We start from the raw sequence: 15,071 nt of genomic DNA on the forward strand, positions 1-15,071 counted from the left end.
ATAAGCCATAAGCCATTAGGCCATAAGGAACCATTTTGTAGTCTGACAGCCTCCTTAACGCAGGGCAGAGAATTTCACCTGGTGATTCCTGAGTTAGAGAAGCACTGCACATGTTTAATATTACATATGTAAAGTAATAGCTGGGTTAAAAACTCATATAACTACAAGCGGTTCAATCAGTGTATAACAATATTGCGCCAAATGCCTGTGCATATATCTATAACTATATGATAAAATACATTTATATAGTCTTATCATAAGAAATACAACTCTGTTTGCTTGCCTACCTATATAATTGCCTATAATATAATAATATAATAAACACCAAATTTAAAATTGATTTAGATTTTTCAGCTCCTGCAGTTTTAGACTCCCTTGTTTATAAAGAACAGTGTATTCCCCTGTTGTCAAAGCCAATCCCCAGCCTCAGAGCCACTAGGAAGATTAATTATTACCAAGGGAATTCATTACTCCAACAGTGTAACTATTTGCTACAGATAAAGTAAAATTTCCCTGTTTGTTTTGCTGAACTTTTTGCCCTATACTTGTGAATGTTGTCAGGGCAGGGATGTGCCTGGACCTGGCATGGTCCTTGATGATTTTCCATTCATCACAGTTCAGAATGGGCTTTATTTGCACAGGAGCTGAGGTCTCATTGACTTCAGTAGGAGATTTACTTCTCAAATATTGCTGTAAATTAGAACCAAGGGTTTGATCAGAGTCTGGAGAATAAGGAAACAAATAAATCACCTGTGGCAGCATAACCTTTCCATTCTGATGGGAACAGGTCCACAGCCGAGCTCCTCCCCTTGCTGCTTTTGGCATAGGTCCATGTTGTGCCCTGCTGAAGCATTTTATGTAGAGGAACAAGGATTATGAAACGTCCTATAACTTCCTCCTAACATCATTTCCCTACGGAGTTGGCAGTGTAGACTGTGTCTTTGAAAAAAACACAAGATAATCACTCCTACTCTTCTGGGGCTGTTTGGCAGTCAGAGACTCCTTTTGTTTGTCTTTAAGATTCACTTCTACTATATCTGTGCTTGCTTCATCCCAAACATTTACGGTCACATATCACTGATGTATTTCATATTGTCAGAGAGTTACAGAGTTTAAGGACAAAAGGGACCTCTAGATTATCTCATCCAACCGCCTCTGTCTCACGTTGTGTTGGGTTTCGTTACACAGGCCCACAGAGTATATTAGCCAGGCATCAAATGAATATAAAAGAGAACTTTTACTTGGCGGGCCCTGTGCTGAACCACTGAAATGGAGGCACCTCTGGGATGCAGAATATATAACGTCATGCAACACTGTTCAACGGATGATTAAGACAGGAAGGAAAGAACACCTTGTGCAAATAGAAACTGTCCATATGTGTGTGTGATGGAGACAATTATAGCTCATGCAATGACTACATAGCCATTCAATAATGATAGTTATATAGGAAGTAAAGGATAAAGGGTTGAGGAAATGGAATCAGAAACACAAGAGACCTATAGGTCTAGTCTTGTAAAAATTACTTAGAAAGACAAGGTAGGTGAGGTAATATCTTTTATTGTTGGTGAGAGAGACAGAAATTGGTCCAGGAAAAGATATTACCTCATCCGCTTTGTGGCTCTAGTATCCTGAGACCCAGGCGGCTACAACAGCACTGCATACAAGAATGGCTTAAGCAGTTAGGGGAAGTAGAAGGCCGTCTAGCTTGAAGAGGAGCAGTTACTCAATGACTTGGCATAAGGAAGTAAACTATCAGTGACCTTAAGTCACAAAACATTACAAGGCTCTGTTTATTGTTTTGTCATTATCACAAGTGTTGCAAACAGCAGATAGGTAACCACACAGGAATGCACCCTGCTCAGTGTGTGTGTGTACGTCTGTCACCCCGTGCTAAAGGGAATGAGCCATGTTCAGTGCACCTGTGTACATGCCACTGCTGCCTCACTGACTTGTCAATGACCACAGGTGGTCGGGAAAGATCTTTCAGTTCATCCAAAAGCTATAACAGCCACCAGAAACAGCGCCCCCTTCCACTGTGATGGTTCATTGTGGGTCGGCACCAACTCCGAGGGGAGAGTGCCGCGTACTGAGCCACCCTATCTACCCCTGCAGCACAGGGCCCCTGAGAGCCACGCTGGAGCACTGTGGTAAGAAGCAATTCTGACGGGAACAGGTCCACAGCTGAGCTCCTCCCCTTGGTCCTTTTGGCACAGGTCCATGTTGTGCCCTGCTGAAGCACAAGGGGTCAGCATGGACCAAGAGACAACAGCGCCCCCGAAATGAAACCTCACCCAGCTCCTTGCAGCATGTCATCGCCTGGAGCTGCTCTGGAGCACTGGGTTTATTACTGACCCACAGAGGAGAATGTCCCTTAATGAGTCCTCCATCCTGTTCCCTTCAAATACAGCGACCCCTATTGCTGAACTGGGACATTGGGAGTCCAACAACCTGAGAACAGCCTACAGAGCCCTACAGGCCCATCCCTGTATTTTAGCACCCCCTAGTTCTACACTGGGGTCATTGTTAGCCACACAGACTAATGGGGAAGAGTGCCCCAAACTGAGCACTCCACCCCACTCTCAGTAGCACAGCCTCAGCCCCCTATGGCCATGCTGGAGTAATGGGGTCAGAACTGTTTAAGAAATGAGAGTGCTCCCAGATGAGCCCATCACCCCACTCCCTGAAGCACACTACCCCCTAGCGCCTCTCAGCTTCCACATATATAGAGTTTATTCTAATGTTCCTGGGAACTAGTCCTGATTCTGGTTCCGCTGCAAACTTACTGTATGAAAGGGAATAGTCCCACTGACTTCTATGGGCTTTGTATCTGGTCCTCAAGGAGGGAAATGGGCCCGTTGGTAAGAGCAGTAGAGTCTGAGAGTGAGGACTCCTGGGTTCTGTTCCTGGCTCTGGGACGTGAGTGGGGTATAATGTTTAGAGTAGTGGGGACTGGGAATCAGATCTGTTGGGTTTTAATCATGGCTCTGAGACAGGAGTGGGGCGCACAATCTGAACATCAGGGAACTGGAGTCATAAGCCTTGGGTGTTGTTACTGACTCTGCCCCTGACTCTTTGTGTTGTGTTGCCTTGGACAAATCATTCCTCTTTCCAGACAAAATAGTGTCACACAATTTACCACACTTAGTAAATCTTATTACAATTTTCATCTAGAAAACACACATGATGATGACTATGATGATTGATGATGATGACACCACCTCCTCTGAAATGATTGTGCTAGTATATTTTGTTTTGTTGCACTTTGATGCAGAATTGTTCTTCCTCTGAGGAATATTATAAGAAATTTCCTTCAGGGACTAGGTCCCAGAAGCCAATGAATGAAATAAAAACACCTGCGTTTCCTTCAACACATATTGCACTTGTAGCTAGGAGACAGAACTACTCTTCTTAAACAAGGTAGGTTATAAATGAATGACTTAAGCCCCTAACCATTCTCCCACTGAAATCCATGGGTGTTGTGCCGCAGTCTACAATGGGAGCAAGATCATGTCATTGGTTTCTTCATCTGAATTTTCCAGACATGGGCAGAGAATCTTAATGTGTGTCTGAGCACATGAGTTTTGTCTGTGTTCGTATCTATCTATCTCTCTATCTATCTATCTATCTATCTATCTATCTATCTATCTATCTATCTATCTATCTATCTATCTAGTCAAATCCATCTGGCAGTCTAGCTATTCGTCTCTGAATCTACCATTCAGAATTCAACTAGTTTAATAATCATGAATCAGGTCATGAGTTTGTCTTCAGTGGTGTTATGCTAATTTACACAAGGCGAAGTTCTGGTCCTATAATTCCGTAGCGCCCACCATGGTGATAGATAAGCACCAAACATGGTCATCATCATGCCATGATTGTACTTACTATTTTTGTTGTTGTGTTATTGTTGGGGTTTCTTGCTTCTCCCTCATCTCGTCCATACTCCCCTCTGTTCCTCAACTGTCATCATCATTGACTGAGTCTGAGTGGAAAAGTTGTTTCTTGAAGTGGGTCTTGTATATGGATCTGAATACAATTGAGGCTGGGAAGATTCAGCCTGATCTCTTCTAATAAGAGAGTCCACTCCCAGAATACGACCATAGCGCATGCTGTGCATCTGCTGCCCAAGAGTTAAATGGTGTCTCTTTTAGCTGAATTTTTCTCAAACCTTCCTCCACAAAATTTATGCTTCTTTAATTGCTTTCATGTTCTCCTGTGTACTAATGGAGAGTCCAGATGCCTTGAAGAACTCAGAAAATATCACTAAACTGCCAGCAACAAGCAGCTATACAGACCTTATTCCTAATGATGAGTACATTTCTCCATTTATTTAGAGCCACTCCAAATGTCAGCCAACAAATAAAGAAAGAAATACAAATCCCTTCTGAAAAAATAGTTTAATCAATATTGATGTTTTCCATGAGAAAATGTTGATGTCAGTTTTCAATTTTCCATTCGATTTCATGTGGACTCTTCTGAATCAAATTTAAGGTTTTCGCTATTTCAACTTTTCATATCAATTCAGGATGACAACAATTATTGGAATATTGGAATTTCCCAAGAGACGGAAATTCCATTTTCCAGCCAGCTCCGCACGTACCGCAAAGGTCATGCTGAGGAAAGTACTCACAAACTTCAATAGAGGTTCCCCAAAGTAGGTCTTAAGAGAGGCTGAAGAATTTCCACCTCTTCTCCAGGTCTCCCTATTTAGAGAACATAATTCTTTTTGTTTTAAGTTGTTCTAGGTAGTGCACTGTGCACAGTGCACCGCTACAGTATGCTTTGGTTGTTGGATTTAATTTTCTCTATTTCATTGACTGTGTGCGAGTGTGTTCAATTTCCAGGAGAATGGTTCTGTGGTTATGCTAGAGTTTCACGTATCAGGAATGATGACTCGTTCTGTAAACCCAGTCTCTTCATCCCTATCATGACCCCTATCATTCCCAGTTTCCCGCTTAGTAGCTCACTATTATTTGACACATTGCTTTGAGAGCCACATATTGAAGGTGGTAAGGCTATGCAAAATACAATAATTGTTATTGCTCATTTTTATTTCAACTCTGTCATTTCACTGTCATGCCTTTTATTAGGAAGTTCCTTGTCAACAAATAACCTAGAAGTAAAACTTCTCTGGAAATCATCTCTTCATACATTATAGGACCTTCCTTCTTCTAAAATTCTTTGTAGCAAGGTGATTGGACAAAGATCCTCCACTGTTGTAAAGCAGTATAGCTCTTTTTATACCCACGGAGCGGTTAACATTTACACCAGCAAAGGGTTTGGCCCTAGCTCTTATTTTGAATATTGAGAGAAACCAATGCATTACAAATGTTGTGATGGTAATGGCAGGAATGATTTAAGTTGTTCTCTAATATTTAAGGAAGAATAACTTTTAATAGTACACAAAAGTTCAAAATCCCCCATTGTTTCACCATTTATTGCACTTCTCATTCTTTAAAGTGCTTCAATCATGTTGGACTCAGCAGCATCAGTTTACTCATGTGAGTAGTCCTCACGTATGTGAATTGTAATTGCAGTGGGAATACTTGCATTCGTATCACAATTCTCGTGATTAAGATCTGAATGAGATCAGAATTTGCCCTCATTTGAGAAATCTTATTTGATAAACGTGGCTGTAGAAAGAAAGAAAGAAAGAAAGAAAGAAAGAAAGAAAGAAAGAAAGAAAGAAAGAAAGAAAGAAAGAAAGAAAGCTCCCTTTTTGAATTTTCATGTAGACAGAAAAGAAATGTGTTCGAAGAGGAAGAACAGAACCCCTGCTATTGGAGACTGGTATTCCTCCATTGCTGGTATAAACTGATATAGCTCCTTTAGAGTAAATTTATCAGATCCCCATGTGTTGTAAAACAGTTGTATTTGCACTGGTGTCAAAGTGGTCATTGTGATGCGTTGCCCCCCCGCCCCCTAGGTGCCACCTGATGTACTGGGGTAACATTCAGCCCACCTGTTCCACAAGCCTGGGGTTCCTTACATTGTCCTGCTGAGCCAGGCCCTCATCCTCCTCCAGCACAAATGAAGGCAGGGACACATCCAGCTGTGGAAAGAAACAGACACTGAAATCAGAACTGCATGGGAAGGCTTCAGCTAGGGAATTGCCCAGCACTCAAGAGAGAGTTGGTGGAATCTCCATCCTTAGAGGTGTTTAAGGCCTGGTTTTACAAAGTCTTCGCTGTGATGATTTAGTTGGTGTTGCTCCTGCTTTGAGCAGGGGGTTGGACTCGATGACCTCCTGAGGTCTCTTCCAACCCCCATCTTCTATGATTCTATGATTAGCCAGCAAATAAAACAAAAACACAATATAAGCTTAATATACTAAAGAAACTCGTTACAAATAGTAATTTCTCACCCTAAATGTTGATTTAGGCAGATTTCAGACGTTCTTGAAAGCATGCTGCTCTTGCTTGCAGCTTAAAACTCCAGGTATTTCTTTCACAGGTCAGACACCTTCTCAACCTGGGCTCAGCCCTTATCCCCCCTTTATCTTTGTTCCTTAGGTGTTTCCAGCAGTCATCCTGGGCGGGGATTCAGTGAAGAACGAACCCTAATTATCTCACTCCCCTGACTTAAATAAGATTTACATATGGCAGGAATCCATTATTATTTTTCAGTGTTATTCCCACACCCCTCAGTGGAAAAATACTGGTGTTTTATCATGGAAACCAGAACCTTGTGACTTGAACACATGACCGTGCACTGTCAAAGCAGCCATAGGTCACAGGCAGTTTGTAGCTTCCCTGGAAAGCTTCTCAGGAAGGTGGGAGATTAGCATCTTTAAAGACCTATTGTTCTTCCTAATGGTCCACTGACTTGTTCCCAGTTAGCCAGCCAGAATGATTGCATTCTGTCTAGTGGGCATTCCCCAGATACAAACACTTTTGTAGTACAGATGTATAGTCAATATTGCTAACTTTAGATACAGCAATGATACTTGCATACAAATAAGCTAATCATATTCAGTAGATCATAACCTCTCCAATGATACCTCACATAAGCTATTTTGCATAAAATACATTAGGATTATGACACAATCATATCATATTATTACTATCAAAAATATGGGAAGCAGTGTCACAGTCATATCTCCAGGTGATCTACAAAGTCATAGCTTGATTGATATCAATACAGCTATACCAGTTTATACTCAATGATGATTGGGCCCAGTTACATCTTTATATACAGAACTGCAGCAAGTTTTTGTCTGACGCGTCCAAAACATGTAGGAAACCAGTAAGAATTGTATGATTCACATTCACATATATGGTATTCTTCAGATTCAGCTCCAGTGTCTCTCTCTCTTTGTCACCCTTGCAGATGACATATTCTGAGAGAGAGCCTGATGAGAACCAGACCATTTCTGATGTGTTCATCCTGGTGGGGTTTTCGTACCTTACCAGACTCCAAATCCTTCTGTTTCTGGTGTTTCTGGTCATCTACCTGGTCACCCTGGTGGGGAACCTGCTCATTATCCTCCTTATAAAGCTAAATCCCTCACTTCACACCCCCATGTATTTCTTCCTGCTCAACCTGTCCTTCTTGGAAATCTGCTACACAAGCAGTGTGGTCCCTCAGCTGCTGGCTCACCTCCTGGTGGAGCAAAAGACCCTCTCCATTGCAGGCTGCGCTGCCCAGATGTACATATTCACCATCATGGGCCTCACGGAATGCTGCCTTCTAGCAGCCATGGCGTATGATCGCTACATAGCTATATGCAACCCCCTGCACTACAGAACCATCATGAGTGGCCAGGTGTGCGCACAGCTCGTCGGTGCTTCATGGACCATTGGCATCTTGGTGGAAGCAGCTCAAACCACGTGGATCTTCAGCCTTCCCTTCTGTGGCTCCAACCGCATCCACCACTTCTTCTGCGACATCCCACCAGTGATAAAGATGGCATGCACAGACACATCCAAAAACCAAATTGTGGTCTTGGCTCTGTCCGTGCTGTTTATCCTGAGCCCTTTCCTGCTGATAATCCTGTCCTACATCTGCATTATCTCCACCATCCTCAAACTGCCGTCGGCAGAGGGAAGGCGTAAAGCCTTCTCCACCTGCTCCTCCCACCTCATGGTGGTGACTTTGTTCTATGGAACAGCCCTTTTCACCTACCTGAGGCCCAAGTCGATCTCCACCCCGGAGGGTGATCAAATGATTTCCCTCATGTACACAGTTATCACCCCAGTGTTGAACCCCATAATATACACTCTGAGGAACAAAGAGGTGAAGGGAGCCTTTAGAAAAATAATAGGGAAGAGCATCTCTTCACACAACCAGATAAATTAAAGAATGAAAAGCAGAGTCAATCAAAATGGGGGGACTAAGGGCAATTCATAAACATTTTGTTGAATTTCTCCCGATGACCCCCCACTTTTTTAATTGGAATTTTTCCATTTGAAAAACTTTGACCTGTTCTAAACCTGTTGGGAAAATAGGAAGAGAAACTTTTCTTAAATGAAATAAATAAATAAATATTTATTTCTTCAAACTTTTGATAGCCAGAACCTTTTGACCAGATCTAAAGATCATTGAAAAATCAAATGATAATCTTTAATCAAAGTAGTGTCCTGATTTTACATCTTCAAAATTTGAAATGTCAAAGAAAAAAAAACTTAACATAAAAAACATTTCATAACATGTTCATCTTGGTTAGTTGGAATTTAACAATTTTCACCAAAATTTTAATTGTTGAATAATTCCAACCAGCTCTATAGAAAAGTCCATTTAGGCTTCCCCTTTTCCTGCTCTGGAAGTCCAGTGCAGAATTTTAGGTTTTGGGTCGGGCTGTGGTTTTTCGGCAGTCGAATGCATTTCCCCAGTGCTCCCTCTTGGCCTAATTTAAAATAACATTCCTCGGCACTTATGCATGGCTTCCTATGACACTGATAGATTTTTCAATGCCCAACCTGATCAGATCACACAACAACTCTGGGAGATGGCTCTTGACTTCCATAGCATTTTTTACTAGCAGATCAGATTGTACGATTATGGTGTATAGCATAGATTCATCAATTTTAAGGTAATAAGGGACCATTTGATTATCTAGTCTGATATCAGCAATTTCAAGGGATGTCCAACATGGCTTATTTTGCCTCGTGCAGCAGCACGCTCTGTGGGGATGGGCATGCACTGTCCAGTGATGGACAGGAGCTCTAAGCCCGGAACTCTAAGAAGCATCTATTGAGCTTGAAACTGAGATTTTTTTCAAATGCTCATAACTTGGCCAAGTCTGGGTGTTGTTCCCTATACCAGCAAAAGGTGCATCCCTGACACCAGGGTGACCCCCCCCTCATATTTAATTTATTTGCTTCAATGCCTACCGGTGCTAGAGTGTCCGGAAAGAGAATTATTCCTCTTTGTTAACACAGGGGAACCAATGTATTTTCCCCTAATCTCTTTCTTGGAAATGACTGAACCTTTTTTGGGAGAACCCTTAAGAAAATTTTCTACTGAGGCAGACACCCAACACGAAAACTAGCAGCCCAAATGGTTAAAGTTTTAGGAAGTTATAAGGAATTAAAAATGGGGTCTTGTAATCAAAGTGTTGGATAACATCATTTATAGGGTTTTCTCCCATTGCCACCTCTTATATATCTTGTCTGGCTGGAGTCTATCTAGATTCATAGATTCTAAGGCCAGACAGAGCCACAGTGATAATCTAGTCTGACCTCCGGTATAACATGGGCCATAGAACTTCCTCAAAATAATTCCTAAAGCATAACTTTTAGTAAAAACATCCAGTATTGCCTGGAGCCAACACATACCTCAATAATTTTTTCCAGTGGTTAATTGACCTCACCATTAAAAATGTACAATTTATTTCCAGTCTGAATTTGCCTAGATTCAACTTCCAGCTATTTGGTAGACAAGCCCCAAGTATGTTCAAGTAACATCATCTTCCCCATGTCTTCTTTATTTATTTATTATTTGTTCTGTGTTTAATTGAGCAATAGATCATAAACTGCTCAGAGAACTATTTTGTTCCCTTATGTTTGCTATAAATTTTCACGTATGGCTAAGGTGCAATAATGTAGACAAAAGAAAGAAAGAAAGAAAGAAAGAAAGAAAGAAAGAAAGAAAGAAAGAAAGAAAGAAAGAAAGAAAGAAAGAAAGATGTTTGTAATTGACAATAAAATAGTTCAAGTAGTTCTGTCTGTAAGGAAAGATTTTTATGACCCAAAGGCAGTTAAATTGTTCTGTAAATAAAAAGTAACTTGATCAAGTACAATTATTTATTGTTTGTCTCTTCAGGACCAACACAAAATATTTGGCAGTCTAGAAAACAAATTAACAACATAAGCAAGCAGCATAGCATTTAAGGCCAGAAGGGACCATGAAATCATCTAGCCTGACCTCCAAGTATGTCACTTGCTACCAACACCACCCAGCGCCCTCACACCCATGCAACAATTTAAATTAAACAAATTATTTTTGCCATTCCTTTGGACCTGAGGGAGAGAGCCTGATGTTCCAAGAAACTTATTCAAGTAATAGATGGTTTTAAGGGTCAAATCTGATATTTTCAAAGCCAGATAAGGGATTTGAACAATCAAATGGAAGCTCAGTGCCCAGGTTGCCTAAGGATGCAAATAAGCACCTTGTAGGGTTTTCAAAGCACCTAAGCGGAGCTAGGACCAGATTTTTAAATGTATTCGAATATACAGAAAGGTTTTTAGAGAGGTGGGATTTAGTCACCCGAATGATTTTGAAAAATCCTATTAATAGTCTAACTGCATTTTAAGTGCCTAAGGGCCCTAATTTTTAAAGGTATGTCGGTGCGTAATGATCACATAGGTGCCTAGAGGGATTTTCAACAGTGCCTGGCTCTCATTTAGTTGAAAGAATGTGGTGTCTAACCTGCTTAGGAACCTTTCTAAATCCCATTAGGTTTGCATCTACATCTGTAAGCACCTAAATACTTTTAAAAAACTGGTCTTTAGGGTCTGACCCAGTACTCACTATAGTCAATAGAAAGACACCTGTTGAGCACTGGATTTGGTTCTTAAGTGATGCATTGCGGTGGCCATCTGCATTTGAGGGAGTTTTAGCTCAAGGGAGCACAATGTTAGGAGTCCAGCTATGGTGCCATAATGTATTGTGTAGACGCTACACAGAAGATACCACAGCAATGGACGGGGTTCTTCTGACAGTGTCATAACTCCAACCCCCTGAGGAATGGTAACGAGGTTGATGGAAGAATGTTCCCCCTTCTCCAACTGCCAGGTTCTCCCCTCTGCATCCTTTCCTTCCTCTACCTGAGGCAGGGGGGAGCTCTACGGGGGAGTCTTTTCAGCTCTTTTGGGTCTATTCCAGGGTATTCCGTGTGGGGTTCTTTCATCCCCCACCCACAGAAACTACACTGTGTGTGGGGTGGGGGCTGGATGGCGCCACAGATCCACCGACTCACAGGTCCTCACACAATTCACAGCTCCGTGGGTGTTCCCTTTATTTTCCCTCCTTCCTTTCCATCAGGGGCTTGGGGTTGGTCCCTGCCCTCTCCCAGACACTTAGGGCTTCCTGTCCCCCAAGCTCGTCCAATGGGGCCTGGGTCTCTTCCTCTGGGGGTCAGCTAACAAGGACCTCTGCCGGGCCTTACTCTCTGGTCAAGGACCCTGGGGTGAACATCCGGACCATAACTTCCCTTTCCCTTCTCCACCTCTGTTGTCTAGGGGTTTTCTGCTCGGGGATTTCTACACCGTCTTCAGGGGTTCTCCCCTTTTTCTTTTCTTGGGCTTTCTCCCTCTGCCCACCTTCCTTCCTGGGAAGGGGTCCCAGTCCGTACCCACCACCACTGGATAATGTAGGCCTTTTACTACCTCGACCCGTTGCCAGTTTGCCACTTATGCCTGCCCCGAACCTCATAGGGCAGCTGGGCAATAGGGTAGCCTCCTATCCCTCTGGATGCATTCTACATCAATCTTTGCACTGGGGATCCACCAGTGTGGCCTCAACAGCTTCCTTTGTACCAGACAGCAGGCCAAGGCCGAGTCCACCAGGCCTTGCTGAGGTTTCCTCCTCACCATTACTGGAATGGTGGCCAGCTTCTGCCCCTTTCCCTGCCCTCCAGGATTTTCAAAGCCACAAAATTCCACCCACAATCCATGTGCAGGCAGCCCCCTTCTTGTGTCCCGGTCGTCCGCACCGCCAGCAGACCACCGGTCTGAACCCCGTGGGAGCCCCTCAGGTGTCCTCCCATTTATTCTGCAGGCCCTTCCCAGATGGGGTTTCTATGGGCCTTCTCCCTGTCTCCACTTCTTTCCTCTGCCATCCCTCCTTCCTGGAAAGTCCACCTCTGTGTACTCCTCCGTAAGCTTTACAGCTGCCTTGACCGTATTCGCTTGGTGCCGCCTCACCCACAGCTTTATGTTCTTGGGGAGACCCTATTAAAACTACTCTAGAATGAGCACGTCAGTGATTTCCACCACTGTCTAGGCATCCGGCCTCAGCCACTGGGTTGCCCAGTCCATTAACTTTTGGGTGAATGCCCAGGGCTGCAAGCCCACATCCACTTCACTGTTCGGAACTTCTGGCGGTACTTCTCCGCAGACAGCTCCACCCAAAAGAATGGCTGCCTTTACCGCTTCATAATTCCTGGCCTGCTCTTCATTTAGGGCTATATAGATTATTTGGGCTTTGCCATCTAAGTAGGGAGACAGTAGCAGGGCCCAGGTTGCCCTGTCCCATCCAACTCCCGTGGCTTCCCACTAAAAAGTGCCTAGGAAAGCACTGGGGTCATCTGTCAGGCCCATTTTACACAGTCTAGTGCCCGAATGCCATCCCCTTCCATGGGACTCACCACTTTCTGCAGGAGCTGCTCTTGGATGGGCAGCACAGTATGGGGAGGAGATGAGCAGCCCTCAGTGGCGAAAGAACAGGTTAAAGACTATTTAGAAAAGCTGGACATGCACAAGTCCATGGGGCGGGATCCTCACTCCCTGGAAAAAGCATGGAGTAGGTGGTCAAGGAATCCTTTTTGAAGCACTTGGAGGAGAGGAAGGTGATCAGAAACAGTCAACATGGATTCACCAAGGGCAAGTCATGCCTGTCCAACCTGATTGCCTTCTATGATGAGATAACTGGCTCTGTGGATATGGGGAAAGCGGTGGACGTGATATATCTTGACTTTAGCAAAGCTTTTGATACGGTCTCCCACAGTATTGTTGCCAGCAAGTTAAAAAAGTATGGATCGGATGAATGGATTATAAGGTGGATTGGAAGCTGACTAGATCATCGGGCTACCAATGGCTTGATGTCTAGTTGGCAGCCGGTATAAAGCGGAGTGCCTTGGGAGTTGGTACTGGGGCCGGTTTTGTTCAACATCTTTATTAATGCTCTGGTTTGCGGATGTCACTAAGCTGTGGGGAGAGGTAGATACTCTGCAGGGCAGGGATAGGGTTCATAGTGACCTAGACAAATTAAGGATTGGGCCAGAAGAAATTTGATGAGGTTCAATAAGGATAAGTGCAGGGTCCTGCACTTAGGACGGAAGAATCCAATGCACCGCTACAGACTAGGGACCGAATGGCTAGGCAGCAGTTCTGCGGAAAAGGACCTAGGGGTGACAGTGGCCGAGAAGCTGGATATGAGTCAACAGTGTGCCCTTGTTGCCAAGAAGGCCAACGGCATTTTGGGATGTATAAGTAGGGGAATTGCCAGCAGATCGAGGGACGTGATCGTTCCCCTCTATTCGACATTGATGAGGCCTCATCTGAAGTACTGTGTCCAGTTTTGGGCCCCACACTACAAGAAGGATGTGGAAAAATTGGAGAGAGTCCAGCGAAGGGCAACAAAAATGATTAGGGGTCTGGAACACATGACTTATGAGGAGAGGCTGAGGGAACTGGGATTGTTTAGTCTGCGGAAGAGAAGAATGAGGGGGGATTTGATAGCTCCTTTCAACTACCTGAGAGGTGGTACCAAAGAGGATGGTTCTAGACTATTCTCAGTGGTGGAAGAGGACAGGACAAGGAGTAATGGTCTCAAGTTGCAGTGGGGGAAATTTAGGTTGGATATTAGGAAAAACTTTTTCACTAGGAGCGTGGTGAAACACTGGAATGCGTTACTTAGGGAGGTGGTAGAATCTCGTTCCTTAGAAGTTTTTAAGGTCAATCTTGACAAAGCCCTGGCTGGGATGATTTAATTGGGTATTGGTCCTGCTTTGAGCAGGGGGTTGGACTAGATGAATTCCTGAGGTCCCTTCCAACCCTGATATTCTATGATTCTAATACTAGCAGGTGTTTGTTCACCTCTCTTTGCAGGTGAGGGTTGGGAGATTCTCTCTGTGAGGAAAGGGAGACCAGGTTGGAGGTAAAGAAGTTAGCTCTTAAAAAGTGATGTCTTTTTTAAAGGGTTTTCGGAGAAGCCTTCATGATTTAGGGGGAGAACAGCTCACAGAACCTTTGTTGCCATGGTCATTTTAGCCCTTCCTGTTACTAGCTCACTCAGAATTTGTTTCTCCTATGTGGAAGCTCTATGGTGCTCTGATCTCAGAGACATGTCTCCAGAGCAGGGTGCAGGTCTCCCTGTTCCCCTTTCCTGACTAGAGCACGTACAGTGGCTTATGGGACTCCTACAACCTTTGAGCTACCAGGGCTGAGTGTTTATCTCAACCAATACAAGCTCATGTTTTTCAGTTCTCATGGACATGCCACGCAAACATCCATGTTGTAAGAAGTGGACTGGACAAGGCAGTCTCTGAGGACTCCAGGGAATGGATGCCATCTGTATTGGCTTCCCCTCAAGCTGTCCACCTAATCACCATTGTACCTGAGTGCCTCACAGCAAAACGAGGGGACAGTAATATTATCCCCACGTCTGTAAGGGGAACTGAGGGACATGGAAATTTTTGGGTTCACAATTTCAAATGGTGGGATTTAAGGCAAGCACCACAAGCCATAGGCACTAACATAAAATATACAGTGACCAGAGGTAGGGTGCACCTGCTCTTCACACTTCACTCAATGAGGCTCAAACTGCTTCTGTGGAGGAGCCACTAGAAAGAGCAAAGTTGCTTGCTGTGTTATTGCGGAATGCAGGTGCTCAGTAACTCTGATAGTGAG

The 15,071-nt window shown here is 43.7% G+C and overlaps 1 protein-coding gene and 1 pseudogene across 1 annotated transcript; one reads left to right on the forward strand and one right to left on the reverse strand.

Moving 5' to 3' along the window:
- Nucleotides 1-15,071, reverse strand: part of LOC140897253 (olfactory receptor 11L1-like) — a 46,014-nt pseudogene that overhangs the window by 21,894 nt on the left and 9,049 nt on the right.
- LOC140897055 (olfactory receptor 10A4) lies at nucleotides 7,330-8,298 on the forward strand. Its single transcript, XM_073309326.1, has one exon. The coding sequence runs from the start codon at nucleotides 7,330-7,332 to the stop codon at nucleotides 8,296-8,298; it is 969 nt and encodes a 322-aa protein (XP_073165427.1).

The sequence above is a fragment of the Lepidochelys kempii genome, chromosome 13, assembly GCF_965140285.1.
Source record: "Lepidochelys kempii isolate rLepKem1 chromosome 13, rLepKem1.hap1, whole genome shotgun sequence".
In the NCBI taxonomy this organism is placed as follows: Eukaryota; Metazoa; Chordata; order Testudines; family Cheloniidae; genus Lepidochelys; species Lepidochelys kempii.

Coding starts and splice junctions, on each gene's coding strand:
- LOC140897055 (XM_073309326.1), top strand. CDS start 7,330: ATGACATATTCTGAGAGAGAGCCTGATGAGAACCAGACCATTTCTGAT.